The following is a 15,641-nucleotide window of genomic DNA, read 5'->3' on the forward strand; positions in this document are numbered from 1 at the left end:
TTCAATTATTTAACAACATATATTTAAAAAATATATTTTTTTTCTTTTTATCGTAAATAATATCTTATCCATTGAATTATATTTATATTAATAAATTTCAACCTTATTAATAGTCGTACACACAATAAACTTATTTGTTAAATGTTTTTACTTGATGGTTAAGGAATGAAGGGTATGTCACCATTCCATACATCACTATTTATACTAAAAGCATGAAATCCTCGACCTAAAGTAAAATTTTCAATTTGGCCGTTGAAATATAATTGAGCCGATCCAAACCATCCAATCGAAACAAACCGAACCGAACAGAACCAAACCAAGGAAATAAAATTAAATCTCACAAGGCATAATATTTAAGCTAAAAAAATCGAACCAAACCTTTTATATTTAAATTTGAATATGGTTCGATATCTGAATTCTACTTAAACGATACCTACCTGCTCATCCATAGGGCTTGGTTAAAAAATGAAGCAAAACCAAGCAATACAAACTTGCACATTCCATGGGAGTCAAAAGCACAGTGCTGCAATTCCCTCTAAGAACATAAACCTTTCCAACTTCTACTGTAATCACTACTACTTCTCCTATTTCACAAGGAATTGCAACTAGAAAGCTAAAGGTGAACAGGCCTTCAACAGCTAATGAAAACAAAGCTAGGACGTTTGTGGCTAAACGATCATCGATTCCTCCTCGAACCAGAATGGCAGTCTACAAGAAGCTGTAGCAACAACAACAACAACAAGTGGGTGGCTGGTTCAAATGACCAGAGTAGTGTCTGAACTCTAACGATATGGTTCCTAAGTACAACTCGAATACGCATGAGGGTATCGAATCAAAATCAATGGAAGGATTCGACACGATCTGATCTACATATGTTAGAAAGATGGTAAGGTCATATAGTAGTTTCCTAGTGTGCATCTGTGCTCTCCTATGAATGTACAAACGGCTTTTGTGCATTATGGTTATTTTCACAATAGCATTTCGTTGCTCATTCGTTATTTCCACAACTGTGTTGAAACTTGAATCGCGTCGTCGATTGTAGCAGGTCTTCTGTCGTCTGATACAAAAACAAAAAGATAATCGGTACCTATGTGGAAAACAGAAATGCAGGAAAGGATGCAGCGAGTATGAACAAACAAACATGATCGAAGACGAGAATATTAGCAAACTATAAACTCAGAAGCCTTGCAAGAGTGTCGTTCGTATACCATTTCATCGTCGTTTTGTTCGTACCTTGGTCTGGAAAAAAGGAAATAGTTTCCTTGTCTGAAGGTGGAGCCAAAATACTTTCGTTCTGAATGTCTGCCGTCGAATCAAGGGCATCATTTGTCTTTGCATCTCCAGAAATTTCGACCTCGATATCCATTGCAACGTGCATTGAAATATCTTTTGGACTCGAAGGAGGCAATTCTGGACTTGAACTCGTCTGCAAACAGAAGAAAAGATTCTAATCATGCAAGATAAATATGAAAAAAAATGATGTTTTCTTACAAGGCGTAAACAGTACTCATTGCAAATAATTTGAACATATTTTCACAAGAAATGGAGGGCCTATTTGGAACACCTCTTAGAGAATCATTCCAAATAGGTCTGAAACATCTCTTAGGAACACCATCCTGAGTATGGAGTGAAAAAAAAGTCCCTTATCCCATACTGGTTGGAGAGGAAAACGAAACATTCCTTATAAGGTGTGGAAACTCATCCTAGAGGCTGACAACGATATGTAACAGGTTAAAACAGACAATATTTGCTAGCGGTGGACTTGGACTGTTACAAATGGTATCAGAGCTAGACATTGGGCGATGTGTCAACAAGGACACTTGTGCATGAACTTGTCCAACAGGAAATTTGAGTGTGCTATAGATTTCCGTCTTCTAGATTCGGATACTATTAAGCAAAATCGCAGCAACACTCGCAAATCCAAATTTTGTTCTTCAAAACGACGAAAAGAATAATAAATTCCTGGAGGCCAAACACTAAAGAACAAAGAACATTCACTCGCCAAGTCATCATCTATCCTTCAAAATATTGAGAAGAATGGCGCCTAGAATTGCTCTAAGTTGATGGTTAATGGTAAAACAAGAAGAATCTCAATACATGTATGGATATCTTGGGGCTCTAACAACAAGAATTAGTATACATAGCGAAACACAAACCCCAGGAGAACGACTTGCTAGAGATAAAGTTCAGCCAAACGCCATCACCGTTTTAAAAGGTATAAATAACATGTTCATACATAAATAACCCACAGAAGAACGCACATCTCGAAATAAATAAAGATATTAAAAACTTTTGTTCCCGTTTCCAGTACATGTTGCCCCGCTCACATAGAGAGATTTTTAAAATAAATGAGTTATAACAATGCATAAAAGAAAGGGAAAAGGAGATGAAAAGGGATGGTGTCACCTTAGATGGTAAAGACGCATCCGAAGACACTGAATCTTTTATGAGCGTAGTCGAAGTGACAACCATTTCTGGTTCATGCATAGCCGATGCCTTCATATTGCTATCGTCCTCTTGTCTATTATCTACTTCATCTTGCTCGTTCAATCGAGAAGTCTTCGACTTGATGTAGACATCACCATTCGATATCGTACCAATATCTTCAAAAGTCCTCTTCCTGGATTCAGAATGTTAAATTTAAACCATAATATTCCCAGAAAAAGGAAGATATTGACAATGACTTAAATAAAACGAACATTTTTAGTCATCGTCCTGACCTAACAGTACTATGATGAGCAAAGTGAGCGGGGACTGGTCTGTTGGAAAGCAATATTCCCCGCATAGGTTTCCCGTCAATGACCGTCTCAATTGTGTATCCATTTGGTATGCTTTCTGTAACCTTCGCTTGAAAACTTTTCTTTCCATGAGGATGCAGAGATTGATTCGAAGTAAAGTTTTGTTTGTCTGCATTGTAGGACATCATACCATCAGATATATACAGTAATAATCTCTTAACAGAAGTTCCAATCATTTGATATTCAGACGTGTCGCAACATGAACGCAAATTTCCTGATAAACCTCTATCTTTTGGACATAAAATGTCGTGTCCCTTATGCTACGTCCATTACATGCTTATTTATAGCAAATTTGCTGACATTCTTCGGCAGGTGCGGTCACGGAAACGTCATGGGAAATTTGGTTTTATAGACAACATAGAACTTTCCAAGACAAACTAGACAAGGGAATGATTGCATTTTCTTGTTGGTTCTACAGCAAAAACCATCTTCGAAAGCATTCACTTAACAATAGATGGAAGCTAGGAACAGGAAAGAAAATTCACTGCACATTCTACCTTCATTACTTTGCGAAATGCATACATCTTCAAAAAATCTAACATGGGATACTCAAAAGGTACTTCCTTACATGGAGCCCCGAAGCCTTGCACAGAGATTGGTTGTAACACATCAGGACTGATACCAATTTGTACCATAGCTCTTCCATGAGTAGCATTTTGGTTATGTTCTTGACATTTCAACTTCAATTGCTTTCTCAAAGACAACTTCTCTGGTTTCCTCTCGTTCTCCCTCTCGAGTCCTGAAAAAGGAAATTACACAGACAAATTATTTACAACCCATATAAATCGTGCGAAAGAAACTACTATCCAAGAAAGGTCCACATCAAAAGAATGATGATAATCATGCGTTGCTCGAGAAAGTAACAAGAGTATAAACCTGTGAACAAGTAATACATATCGTCGAGAGCCTCAAGACTCCTATTGCAACCGCCTAAAAGAGCAAGTGTGCCCACTTTGTAAGGATCTAAACAGTTCCCAGCCACTGAAAACCTGGCAGAAGGTCCATCACCCATAGTGGTGATCTTGGTCCATACACCAGTTTCTACACCAAGTATAGAAAATGGTAAATAAAAGTAATTACAATCTGCCATACACGATATTTAAGCGAAAAGATATGACAACGGAGAAATCATCAACCGCTCAGTACACATAAGAAAGTTCTTTAAAGAAAGCAACAATTTTAGCCCTCAGCATTCAATATCCATAATAAACTTGGAGAAAGCTCAATCAGTCATCAAACAATGACAAATGCTTCATGCCATTACAGGTTAGCTTATTTTCCTTTTATTGCACGGGTGCTATTGAGGAATTAACACATACCAATATCGAGCATATGAAGGTCGTTGTATAGATTTTGTGCATCAGTAAATCCCCCAAAAACAAACAAGCTCTTTCCAAAGGCTATGGTTGTATGACCAGCACGAGGTGGTAATAATTCACCTGAAGTTTTCAACTCTGTCCACACTAGAGTATCTATAATAAAATACCAAAAAAGATATCAGGAGATTTATATATATGAGGAGCATATCCTGCATGAACGTCTACAGTCGACCATATCATTGATTAACGAGGCGACTCGAGAAAAATGAGAAGTACCTGTGTCAAGGATATGAACATCTGACAAATAATAGTCGTGTGCATCTTCGCCACCAATCACTATAACTTTATTCTTCCAGGACGAGCAAGTATGGCTATCACGAGGAGACGGTGGAGTCCCCGATGTTGTAGCTTGTTTCCAAACAAAGGTCTCTAAAAACATAGGAAGAATATAATACATTAACAGGCTCTGGTAAAGTGATCCAGTACCACGCAAACGCAATTTAAGATCATGGTACTGCAGGCAATTCGCTTAACAAAACCATATGAAGAAGAAAAAAGATATACAGAAGGAATAAACTCCCCTCAAGCCTTTATGAAGAGGAGAAAATCGATATTATCAACAATCAAATGCGTTTTATATTATAATTCTCTTGATGTTTCCCAGAAAGAGATAAACCAAGCAAGTGTAAAATCCATATAACCACATTCCCAGAGTTAGATTGAATGACATGAAAATACAACAATAATCACTGAGTGTTTAGATGGGTTATGCACAGACTGTTGATATAAAAACAAAGGATTATGAAGTTTAAAACGAAAACGAAAACAGGATAACGAATTGGTGTTGCAGGATCTTTTTAGCCAATTTATTAGCAAAGTATTACCTGTATTCAATATGTAGAGATCGTTATAATACACTTCATCGTTGTTGCTGGTAGATTTGCCACAACCACCAAAGATGAAGAGTCGTTTGCCAACAAGAGTCGCGCTATGACCCTCTCGTGCCTGTGGCCCCTCGCCTCTTAAACTTGGACAAATCCATGTATGCAAAGCTAGAAGTAAAGCATTATGCAAATCTTTTTAATGGCATGAATACCCGCATTTCAAAGCTAGTTAACACAATAGATGGAACCTTTAACCAAATAAAACAGCCGTGCACAAATTGAGGTGCCAGAATATGAACAAGAACTCATAGAATTTTGAAGACACTTGAATATTCATTAGTCAGAACTTACAGGTGTCCAGAATATGCAAATCCTTAAGAGGGATCGTCCCATCAGTACCCCCAAACACAAAAAGATTGTCACCAATTGTTGTACAAGTGTGACTGTCCCTTGGAGTGGGCGGGCTTCCTTTAATCAAAGGCTGGCTCCATGTTTGTTTTGCTGCAAACCAGCAATCTAATGAGGCAAATGCAGTGATTTACAAAAATTTATGTCACATATAATCAAACCCACCTACCCCATCACTTCCCAGACATTGAAAATCAAAGATATGAACAACAAATTGTTCAAAAGAATTTAATATTTTTCCAATTAAAGATCGTTTAATACTATTCCATAACACATGCCAGTAACAGCAAATGTAACTTACTAGAACGATTTCCATTAAAACCAAACTCATTTCAACTGAAATTTGTCAACACCAACGCCTCCATAAAAGGCAAAAACGTAACAGGGTGTGTGCTTACAGAAGTAATGAAGCCATAAATAAATCTGTGATTAAGAAACATTAAGAACAAAATAGCAGCAAAAACAAACAGAAAACTCAAAAGGGTATACAAAAATCTCAAACTAGATTGATTCCATTACAGAGTTGAATGGGTAATAGTAAACGAAAATTTCCCAGGAGAAAAGGTTGGGGAAGAAAAAAAAAAATAAAGTAAGAAGAAAAAGGCTACCAGTGTCGAAGACGTGCACTTGGTTAGTCTGGCAGTTGTGTTTGCCATAGCCCCCAAAAACATAGAGATATCTTCCGTCTTTAATGGCGTTAAAAGTATGACCCCACCTCTTGCCGGGCCCTGATATCTCTCCCAGAGCTCCATCTTGGCCCTGTCTGGACAATAGCTGGACCCTTTCCCACCTCATCATTTTATGTCGGAGATTCCGAAGGAAAGGGAAAAGGAACAGAGAAAAAAGGAAGAGCAACAACAAACCCAAGAAACAAAAAGTAGTGGGCTAAGCGAAGAAAATGCGAGGGGGGATTTATTTTGCCGGGAAGGATGAAATCAGGGGGGAAAGAGAGGGAATAGTGGGTGTCATCTGGGACATGATTTAGTGGGATTTTGAGGTGTGAGGGTATGGAGTTTCATTCATGCAAATACTTGAAGAACGTAGGAGAAGAACAGAAGAAATGGAGGGCGGATGAAAATGCGGTTATGTAGAGAAATATATGTTCCTCTGGTTAAAACTAACACAAGAAGAGTGATAGGAATTTTAGTAGAAGAACAGAAACCTGAAATTTTTTCAACCTTTGCACTTGGGAGCCATTAAAACGAGGTCAGGGATCTTGAGTGGTTTAAAAAACTTCAAATTTTTTTGCTCAAACAACAACGACCCGCCTACGATTTCCCATCAACGACCCACATTTCTTCAATATATATAAATATATATTATTAATCCGCTAAATTAATAAAATAAATACTCAAAATACTTTTAAATTTTCACTTTTTTTTTTTTTTACTTGATAATATCCTTAAACTTTTCCAATTTTTTTTTTTTTCATTTTTAAATTTCTTATTTCTCACTGCCAATTTTGGTAGATGTTGTGCTGGCTGGACTTCCTCTTTTGCGCTTCTGCTAGAGGTTTAAAAATGCATCCCGTAGAAGAAGTTTACACGCACTTATAAATAATGTTTTATTTCCCTCTCTAACCAAGGTAGATTTCACAATCCACTTCTCTTGGAAGCCAACATCTCGATGGCACACCACCTGGTATTGGACTTTGATACCATTTGTAACCGCTCAAACCACTTATAGGAGATGTTTCCACATATTTATTGAAAATGTATAATTCCCCTCTTCCACTAATATAGATCTCACAAATCCACCTCTCTTGCGAGCCAACATCCTCGCTCGCACACCACCCGTTATTAGACTCTGATACCATTTGTAACCGCTCAAACCCACCGCATCTGGTAAAAAAGGTTTCCACACACTTATTAAAAATGTATCATTCCCCTCTCCGGCTAATATAAATCTCACAATTCACCTCTCTTGGGAGGTAGCATTATCGCTGGCATACCACCCAGTGTCGGACTCTGATACAGCTTGTAACTGCTCAAACCCACCGCATCTAGTAGGAGAGGTTTCCACACACTTATTAAAAATGTATCATTCCCCAATCTACCTCTCTTAGGAGTCAGCATCCTCGCTAGCACACCACTCGATAATGAACTTTGATATTATCTGTAACTGCTCAAACCCACCACTAACCAATATTTTAATTTTGAACTAAAAAAACAATAAATTTTATTCGGGTTTAAAAATGAATTATTATTTTAAAATTTTAAAATATGTTAAATACCATTTCCATCCTATTTTTTTATATTATTTTTATTATAAATAATTATATTTTTGTAGGTAATAAAAAAATATTTGAACATGTTAGTTAAACATAATTAAAAAATTATAATTAAGCTCTATCAAATACACTATAAACATTTTAAAATAAAATATACATGCAAGAAAAAAAAAAAAATAATAATAAATTTATTTGTTAGACGGTTTTCACTTTGTCATCAGATACCAAATATAGAGGGAGACTTAATTAAATATCATCAATTGTGTTCATTTATGCTTGTAATGTGGAAATTAAATGCTAATCGTATGTTATTGGGCCTTAAACAACTGATTTGTTATTGAAATAAAACAAAGTTCATGCAACCAATCAATGTTTTATATTTATATATAATATTTTCTAAATTTCTAAAATAACAAAATTAATATTTATAATATTTTATTAAAAAAAAAAAACAAACCAAATAAATAAATATGCAAGTAAATGTTTTTTAAAATAAAATAGTTCTTGTTTTATAAATCTATTTCATCATAGTCCTATATATATACCACAAAACTAATTTTAAAATATTCAAATTAAAAAAAAAAAACAAATACATTCATTTTTAATTTTGCATATAGTTTTATTTATTTATTTCGTTATCATTCAATTTTATCAATATTCCAACCGTTCACTGAAATTAATAAAAAAAATATATTTATTTCTAATCTAAAGCAATTGTAGACTGAAAGCTTTAAATATATATATATATATATATATATATATATATATTATTTTAAATCCAAAATTAGTAGGTTAAATTTAAAAGCAGTATAAAATATAATATTAAAAAATAATTTGAAATATGAAAATAAATTAAGAAAAATAAGAAGGTAGTTAAAATAATAAATGCAAAAATTAAAAAAAGGACTACTGCTTTGAATTTGTATTGAACAGACAATTGCGGCTGGTTCAGGTGAAATTCTCAGACAGTGTATAAAGGTTTCTTTTGCGTGTTTACCAAAAAAGCCCTTCAAATCAGACGAGTCACCGTACTAAAATTTTATTATTATATTTTTTTATTTAAACATTATCCATTATATTTCAATTTTGATTTTACATAAATATATTAATTTGAATATTATACTATAAATTTCATTATAATTATGGTAAATATCCTATTAAATTATGATAAATGGGTGCAAATTTTTTTTTATTTTGATTAAAAAATTTTACTGCAACCATACGACTTTTTGTTTTGGATGGTAGAATGAAGAGAGGGTGAATGACTAGTAAGACTCAAAGAATGGGTCGACCCATATAAGAATGTGGGGATTATGTATTGTTGGCTGGCTATGAGCTCGTGACTTTGACAGAAATAAACGATGAGTTCTACTCCGTTATAAATGTTATACGTATAAGAGTTGGTGAAATATATTTTAAAAATATCATTATTTTTATTTCATATACAAATATCAACATATAATAAACGGTTCGGTGTATTAAAATGAATATTACACTAAAATTACAAAATATTGACATTGATATTTTTATATAATAGATTTATAATCATAATAACACAATACAAATGACAAAATTTAAAAATAATATAAATTAATAAATTTATATCTCTTGAATAATAATTTTTAAAAAGTCGGAAGTAAACTGTCATAATATAAAAGAGGGAAAAAAAAAAATAAAACACGGATTTAATGACGTCATCACTTATTTTGTTAGGCAAAAAAAGGCAATTAAGTAAATTTAAAATCTGGCACAAATATCAAGGAAGATTTGAAATTTGTATTTTCATTTCATTTAAAATTTCGTTCACACTGTAATATTTGTTATTTGGAGGACAAATCAGTAAAGTCACACCATCCGACATATTCAATTCAATACAATTCCCGATTATTGGTGAGAAGATTGGGCCGTGATGTAATGGGCCTATCCCGAGGCCCATGGTTATTAAAAGCCCAATTTTTGTTGTCATTTGTAATAATTGGCCCAGCCCAATGACTAGCCATTTGCCCGTTTCTTAGGTTTTTGTTTTGCTCCAGCTCCCTCTAGCGCGCTTTTTCCAAGTTGAGTTCCATTTTTCTCCTTCTTCAGAGCTCTTCAAAGCTCGTCGTCCATAACAATGCCGCCATTACCGTACCTGCAACTTCGAAGGATTTTAATTCGATCTCTAGCATCGTCTTCTTCGTTATCTGCTGGTTCGTCTTCGAATTTTTTGAATAGATCTGCGAGGAGCTTCCTTTTACATCGGAATTTGACGCCTCTCATCCACCATTTCCGTCATCATGGGGCGGCAGGGAGGTTATCTTATCCTTTGCAGCTCTCACTTTCTCATTCGTTCTCCTCCGAATCCGTGGAGGATGACGTGGATCAAACATCGCAGTCACTTGCAACCGAGCTTCTCAAGGACCCTGATTCGGATCCTCTTCCCATTACGAAGCGCCTTCAGCTTAGCTTTTCGCATGTTAAACCGAATCCGGAGTTAGTCCTCAATACGCTCAATCTCTCCTCGGAAGCTGGTCGGACGGTGTTGGGTTTTAATGAGTGGTTAGTATCGAATCCTGATTTTCATCACACGGATGAGACTATCTCGTATTTTGTTGATTATTTTGGTCGTAGAAAGGATTTCAATGCGATTCATGAAGTTCTTGTGAAAGGTTTAGGTATCAGTGGGGCTAAAACCCTGCGGTCGTCTATTGATCGGTTCGCTCGTGCCGGGCGACCGACAAAGCTGATCTCATTTTTTGAGACGATGGAGAAAAATTACGGGCTTAAGAGGGATAAAGAGTCACTTAGAATGGTGGTGGAGAAGCTTTGTGAAAATGGCTTCACGAGCCATGCTGTAAAGATAGTCAAAGACTTGGCGAACGAGTTTTTCCCTGACGAAGCAATATGCGATTCTCTGATCAAAGGATGGTGCGTCAATGGGAAACTAGATGAAGCAAAAAGGCTGGCGGGTGAGATGTACAGGGGAGGGTTTGAGTTAGGGACAACGGCATATAATGATCTACTTGACTGTGCTTGCAAGCTTTGTAGGAAAAAGGATCCGTTCAGACTTCATTCTGAAGCTGAGGAAATTCTGGTGGAAATGGATTATCGTGGGGTTCCACGAAATGTGGAAACATTCAATGTGCTGATCAATAATTTGTGCAAGATCAGGAAAACTACCGATGCAGTAAATTTGTTCCATCGAATGGGGGAGTGGGGATGCAATCCTAATGCTGAAACGTTCATTATTTTGACTAAAAGTCTGTATCAAGCAGCAAGGACGGGAGAGGGAGATGAAATGATTGACAGGATGAGGTCTGCAGGACATGGTGATGCACTTGATAAGAAGACTTACTATGAGTTTCTAAACATTTTGTGTGGGATCGAGAGGATTGATCATGCCTTGACTGTCTTTGAAAAAATGAAGAAGGAGGGGTGTGAACCTGGGATTAAGACACATGAGCTATTAATTGGAAATCTCTGTGCACATAATCATCTGGACAAAGCAAATTCACTCTTTAATGAAGCTCAAAAACGGGGAGTGCCAGTTACTCCAAAAGCATATCAGGTGGATCCAGGATATGTGAAGAAGCCAAAGGTAAAGAACGTCGAGAAGAAGAGGGATACGTTGCCCGAGAAAATGGCGAGGAAGAGGAGGCGACTGAAGCAAATTCGACTTAGTTTCGTCAAGAAACCAAAAAAAGGCATGCGCAGAGCATTTTGATCCTGCTTTCTTTTGCAGCTGCCCCTGATACGGGACAATGGCAGCTTTGACATGCCATTTCATTATATTGGACAAATGAACACGATTATATGTATAGTGGATCAAAATTCCAGGTTCGTTTAGGAAGAGAATGCTGTATTGTTTAAAAATCCTTCCCTTATTCTGGCCATAGATAAGCATCGATCTAGAGTGTAAAATGAAGGTACTTCTTGTTCATATTTGATTATAACTGATGCTGAGAACAGGTTAGTTAATACTCGAAACATAGCTGGTTCTGCTTCTTTAGATTTTCTCTTGGTGATGGCTCATAGTACTTTTGTTCTTTGTGCCTAGGGTCATGCCGATGTTGTTGTGTTATGTTTGTGTAACCGCCCAAGCCCACGTAAATATTATATTCTTTGAGCTTTCCTTCAAGATTTTTAAAAAGAGAAGTTTCCACCTACTTGTAAAGGGTGTTTTATTCTTTTCCCCATTTGAGGTGGGATCTGGACTTTCATATTGACAATTGCTTCCATGGGGGTTGCGGTTAACTATGCCGATTGGGTAAAGTTAGCAAGAAATTGCAACATTTAGCCTAGTACGTGATCAGAGTTTAGAGTGAAAATTAATACAATGTGACTTGTTCTAACCATAAATAACACTCCATACAACAAGTGAATTTTGAACAGTGAACTAGGCTTCACACCGAATCGTCTCGATCTATCACCTTCCTTGCTACATGACAAACATACTTGAGGAGACATGGAGACATTCCCGGGCTGGAAGCGTCTTTTTCTCTCGTTTTCTTCGCACTAGGAAAAGAAAATTGATTATATTTTGTATATCAAGAGAAGAATGAATGATTGGGTTTGGTTTGAGAATTGATATCTAATAAATGAAATGAGTGGTATCAAAGTATATATTATGTTGAATATGCAAAGCAAGAACAGCAAAAGTTAAATGAATGGCCACCGACAGAAATACGCTACAATATGTGGACCAAAAACTTAGCTCATACCCACTTCCAGCCCCCTCACGAATCTACTATTTTCCCTCGTTAAAGTGTTCCACAATTACCCCCGCCCTTCTCGTCTTTTTCCAAATATATAGCTTTAAGTTAAAATGAAGTTTAGGGGTAGAATTGGAATTTCGCTACCCAACGGCGGTAACTATTCCTTCCTGAAAGCAGACATTCCGCCATTAAAACCAGCTCTCTCTCTCTCTCTCTCTCTCTCTCTCTCTCTCTCTCCACAGGCTACGGCAAGTTTTCTGTGCAGATCTTGAGCCATTAGCAGAAGGCTGCTTGCAGCTCGGTCTGCATCGGAAAATGAAGGCTCGGCGTTTCGCTTCCACTGGATCCGTCGCCGGACTTACTGGCTTTGCCGTCTTGCTTCTCTTTCTACTTTCCAGCTTCAGTTTCACTGCAACAGGTCAGTGAACTCAAACTTTGTTACTTATTCGTGCCTGGAGGTTCCAGATTTAGCTGCTGGACGTGGTTTTGTTATCCGTTCACTAATTCATCCTGGTTATATGGTAGCTGGGAATGTTTAGAAAGTGTGCTTACTTCAACTGTTAATCTCTTCTTAGGAATCGATTTTACTTTATTCTTTATTGATTGATCGATTTTAAGTGTGGAGGCGAGTGGTTCTTTTTGTTATATTGAAAACTAATGAACGGATTTTAGAAAATGCTGGAATATATGAAGAAATGGCAATGCTTCTAGTTACATTGGGAAATCAACGAGTTATTTTTTTGAAATCTTTGTTGCATTATAACGAGAGTTAGTGTTATTCGTAATACTGAATTTATTTGAAATTGAAGAAGATTGCGATGCATAGTTATAAAATATTATCTGAGAAATTTCGATGTTCATCTTTTCCACCGGATCTCTTTGCAGAAGCCTATGATGCACTTGATCCAAACGGGAACATCACAATCAAGTGGGATGTAATGAGCTGGACTCCAGATGGCTATGTCGTAAGTTTCATATAAGAATCGCACCTCTTTGGTTTACTGCGAAGGAGCTTTTTATAAATGTAATGGTTCATAACTGCCCCTTAAAGGAGTATCTATTTGGTGGCAGGCTGTTGTTACAATGTACAACTTCCAGCAATACCGCCATATTGCAGCTCCAGGTTGGACATTGGGGTGGACATGGGCAAAGAAAGAAGTGATTTGGAGCATGATGGGAGCCCAAACAACAGAACAGGGCGACTGTTCAAAATTCAAAGGAAATATTCCTCATTGCTGCAAGAAAGATCCAACCGTTGTGGATTTATTGCCAGGAACTCCTTACAATCAGCAGATTGCAAATTGCTGCAAAGGTGGAGTGATAAACTCATGGGCCCAAGACCCAGCCAATGCAGCAAGTTCATTTCAAGTCAGTGTTGGTGCTGCAGGAACAAGTAACAAAACTGTCAAACTCCCCAAAAACTTCACCCTTAAAGCCCCAGGACCTGGATACACTTGTGGGCCAGCAAAGATTGTGAAGCCAACCAGATTTGTATCTGGAGATAAAAGAAGAATAACTCAAGCTTTGAGTAAGTAAACTTGTCTAAGACTTGCACATTAAATATTGTTCAATGTAGAATTCTAATGTTGTCTCCATGCACATAGGTTTTATTAATGATATTTACTTGGGTGTTTCTGCCTGTGACTTTATAGATTGAATTGGTTGTCGAATGGGCATAGACTCATCGTTTTTAGGTTTGACTTGGTATCTGACAGAATGCAAGTTCTACGTAAATTACTTGTAAGCATGAATACAAGGAATTGAATATGATAACTTAATATTTCATCGTTGGGAGATGTGGCCAGAAATTGATTTGACATGGAGTGGAATTGGAAGCTGTTATTAATTATTAATGTCATTTGATTGAATCTATCCTTGCTTTTCCTATGTCAGTGACGTGGAATATTACATGCACCTATTCTCAGTTCCTCGCTCAGAAGACACCCACTTGTTGTGTTTCCCTCTCTTCCTTCTACAATGATACTATAGTCAACTGCCCAACCTGCACATGCGGATGTCAAAACAACACGGCAGGTTCTGGGAGCTGTGTGGAGTAAGTTACCCTTATGCTTTGTTGGTTATTTTTCTTTCAACATTCTGTTTGTGGTTGGGGTGAAAGATTGAAACTATTTTACTCAACCCAATAATCTATTTCCGCTCAAATTATCTTTTGCAGTCCGGACTCTCCATATTTAGCTTCAGTAGTATCAACTCCTGATAAATCAGGCAGCAATGCACCCTTGGTTCAGTGTACCAGCCACATGTGCCCGATTCGAGTCCATTGGCACGTGAAGCTGAATTATAAGGATTACTGGAGGGTGAAGATCACAATCACCAATTTCAATTACAGAATGAACTACACACTCTGGAATCTCGTGGTGCAGCATCCCAATTTTGATAACATTACTAAATTATTCAGCTTTAACTACAAGTCGTTGAGCCCATATGGTGACCTAAGTAAGTAATCTCTGAAAATATCTATTCTGATATAATGTTGACCGGAAAGAACCGGCATTATACAATTTATTTTCTCAACTTAGTGGCTGGTAACTATGGTACTGTTCTGCAGATGATACTGCGATGTTGTGGGGAGTTAAGTTCTACAATGATCTACTCAATCAAGCTGGCCCTCTTGGTAATGTGCAATCTGAGCTCCTATTTCAGAAAGACCAGAACACTTTCACTTTCGACAAGGGTTGGGCTTTTCCAAGAAGAGTTTATTTCAATGGTGATAACTGTGTGCTGCCACCTCCAGATGCCTATCCTTATTTGCCAAATGCCAGTTCCAGACCAGCTATATCTCTACTTATGACCATCTTAATATCTTTGACATTACTGTTGAATTTTGCACAATAAGTTACGTCTACGGGGAACAACAAACGCTATGGTCGCTCTGACACTCTAGATTTCCCACGAGCTTGTAGCAATCTAGTCTTTAGTGTCGATTCTACTGGTGCTTAAATCAAAGGCAATATGAGCTAGTTCCTGTTTGTGGATCGGTTATTTGGTTCAACTTCATTTTTGTTTAGATTTGGAGCGAATTGTGTTGTACAAATAGCTATTTTACATGTTCAATCATTTTGTTTGTATAATGGTTACAAAATATTGGTCGCTCGATGTAATAACTTATGAGACAGTTCAAATTTTCCATAGAGTGCCTGTTTTCTGCATAATTTCTTGGTTATTTAAGTTAGTGGAACATGATGGAATAATTTCATTTAAACCAGACTATGTATTACAAAACCAAAAATAGGATTTGGACTATCGAATCATGTCTATGCTGAATTTCTTGTGAAGCACACTGGTAA

General features: G+C 36.7%; 2 protein-coding genes and 1 pseudogene across 3 annotated transcripts; 2 read left to right on the top strand and 1 right to left on the bottom strand.

The window, feature by feature from the left end:
* Nucleotides 1-352: 352 nt before the first annotated feature.
* Nucleotides 353-6,669, bottom strand: LOC111779654 (uncharacterized). Of its 2 annotated transcripts, none has more exons than XM_023659754.2 (11): nt 6,018-6,669; nt 5,353-5,502; nt 5,002-5,169; nt 4,394-4,546; nt 4,118-4,270; nt 3,675-3,839; nt 3,367-3,537; nt 2,721-2,907; nt 2,407-2,620; nt 1,234-1,426; nt 353-1,057 (listed from the first exon to the last, which is right to left on the bottom strand). In XM_023659754.2, the coding sequence occupies exons 1-11, from the start codon at nt 6,205-6,207 to the stop codon at nt 996-998; spliced, it is 1,806 nt and encodes a 601-aa protein (XP_023515522.2). In that variant the 5' UTR covers nt 6,208-6,669; the 3' UTR covers nt 353-995. The 2 variants fall into 2 exon arrangements, with proteins under 2 accessions (XP_023515522.2, XP_086975555.1); XM_087119429.1 differs by having other exon boundaries at nt 1,190-1,426; nt 6,018-6,430.
* Nucleotides 6,670-9,672: 3,003 nt separating this feature from the next.
* Nucleotides 9,673-11,627, top strand: LOC111779707 (small ribosomal subunit protein mL104 (rPPR9) pseudogene; annotated as a pseudogene).
* A 923-nt stretch (nt 11,628-12,550) lies between these two features.
* LOC111779708 (protein COBRA) lies at nt 12,551-15,506 on the top strand. Its single transcript, XM_023659826.2, has 6 exons — nt 12,551-12,751; nt 13,219-13,298; nt 13,405-13,861; nt 14,227-14,386; nt 14,510-14,790; nt 14,903-15,506. The coding sequence occupies exons 1-6, from the start codon at nt 12,649-12,651 to the stop codon at nt 15,187-15,189; spliced, it is 1,368 nt and encodes a 455-aa protein (XP_023515594.2). The 5' UTR covers nt 12,551-12,648; the 3' UTR covers nt 15,190-15,506.
* The last annotated feature ends 135 nt before the right edge of the window (nt 15,507-15,641 follow it).

The sequence above is a fragment of the Cucurbita pepo genome, chromosome 18, assembly GCF_057944985.1.
Source record: "Cucurbita pepo subsp. pepo isolate OVF chromosome 18, ASM5794498v1, whole genome shotgun sequence".
Classification (NCBI taxonomy): Eukaryota; Viridiplantae; Streptophyta; class Magnoliopsida; order Cucurbitales; family Cucurbitaceae; genus Cucurbita; species Cucurbita pepo.

Coding starts and splice junctions, on each gene's coding strand:
- LOC111779654 (XM_087119429.1), bottom strand. CDS start 6,207: ATGATGAGGTGGGAAAGGGTCCAGCTATTGTCCAGACAGGGCCAAGAT. Junction 5,503..6,017: donor AGTGCACGTCTTCGACACTG/GTAGCCTTTTTC, acceptor GCTGGTTTGCAG/CAAAACAAACATGGAGCCAG. Junction 4,271..4,393: donor TGTTCATATCCTTGACACAG/GTACTTCTCATT, acceptor ATTTTATTATAG/ATACTCTAGTGTGGACAGAG.
- LOC111779708 (XM_023659826.2), top strand. CDS start 12,649: ATGAAGGCTCGGCGTTTCGCTTCCACTGGATCCGTCGCCGGACTTACT. Junction 13,862..14,226: donor AAGAATAACTCAAGCTTTGA/GTAAGTAAACTT, acceptor TTCCTATGTCAG/TGACGTGGAATATTACATGC. Junction 14,791..14,902: donor GAGCCCATATGGTGACCTAA/GTAAGTAATCTC, acceptor ACTGTTCTGCAG/ATGATACTGCGATGTTGTGG.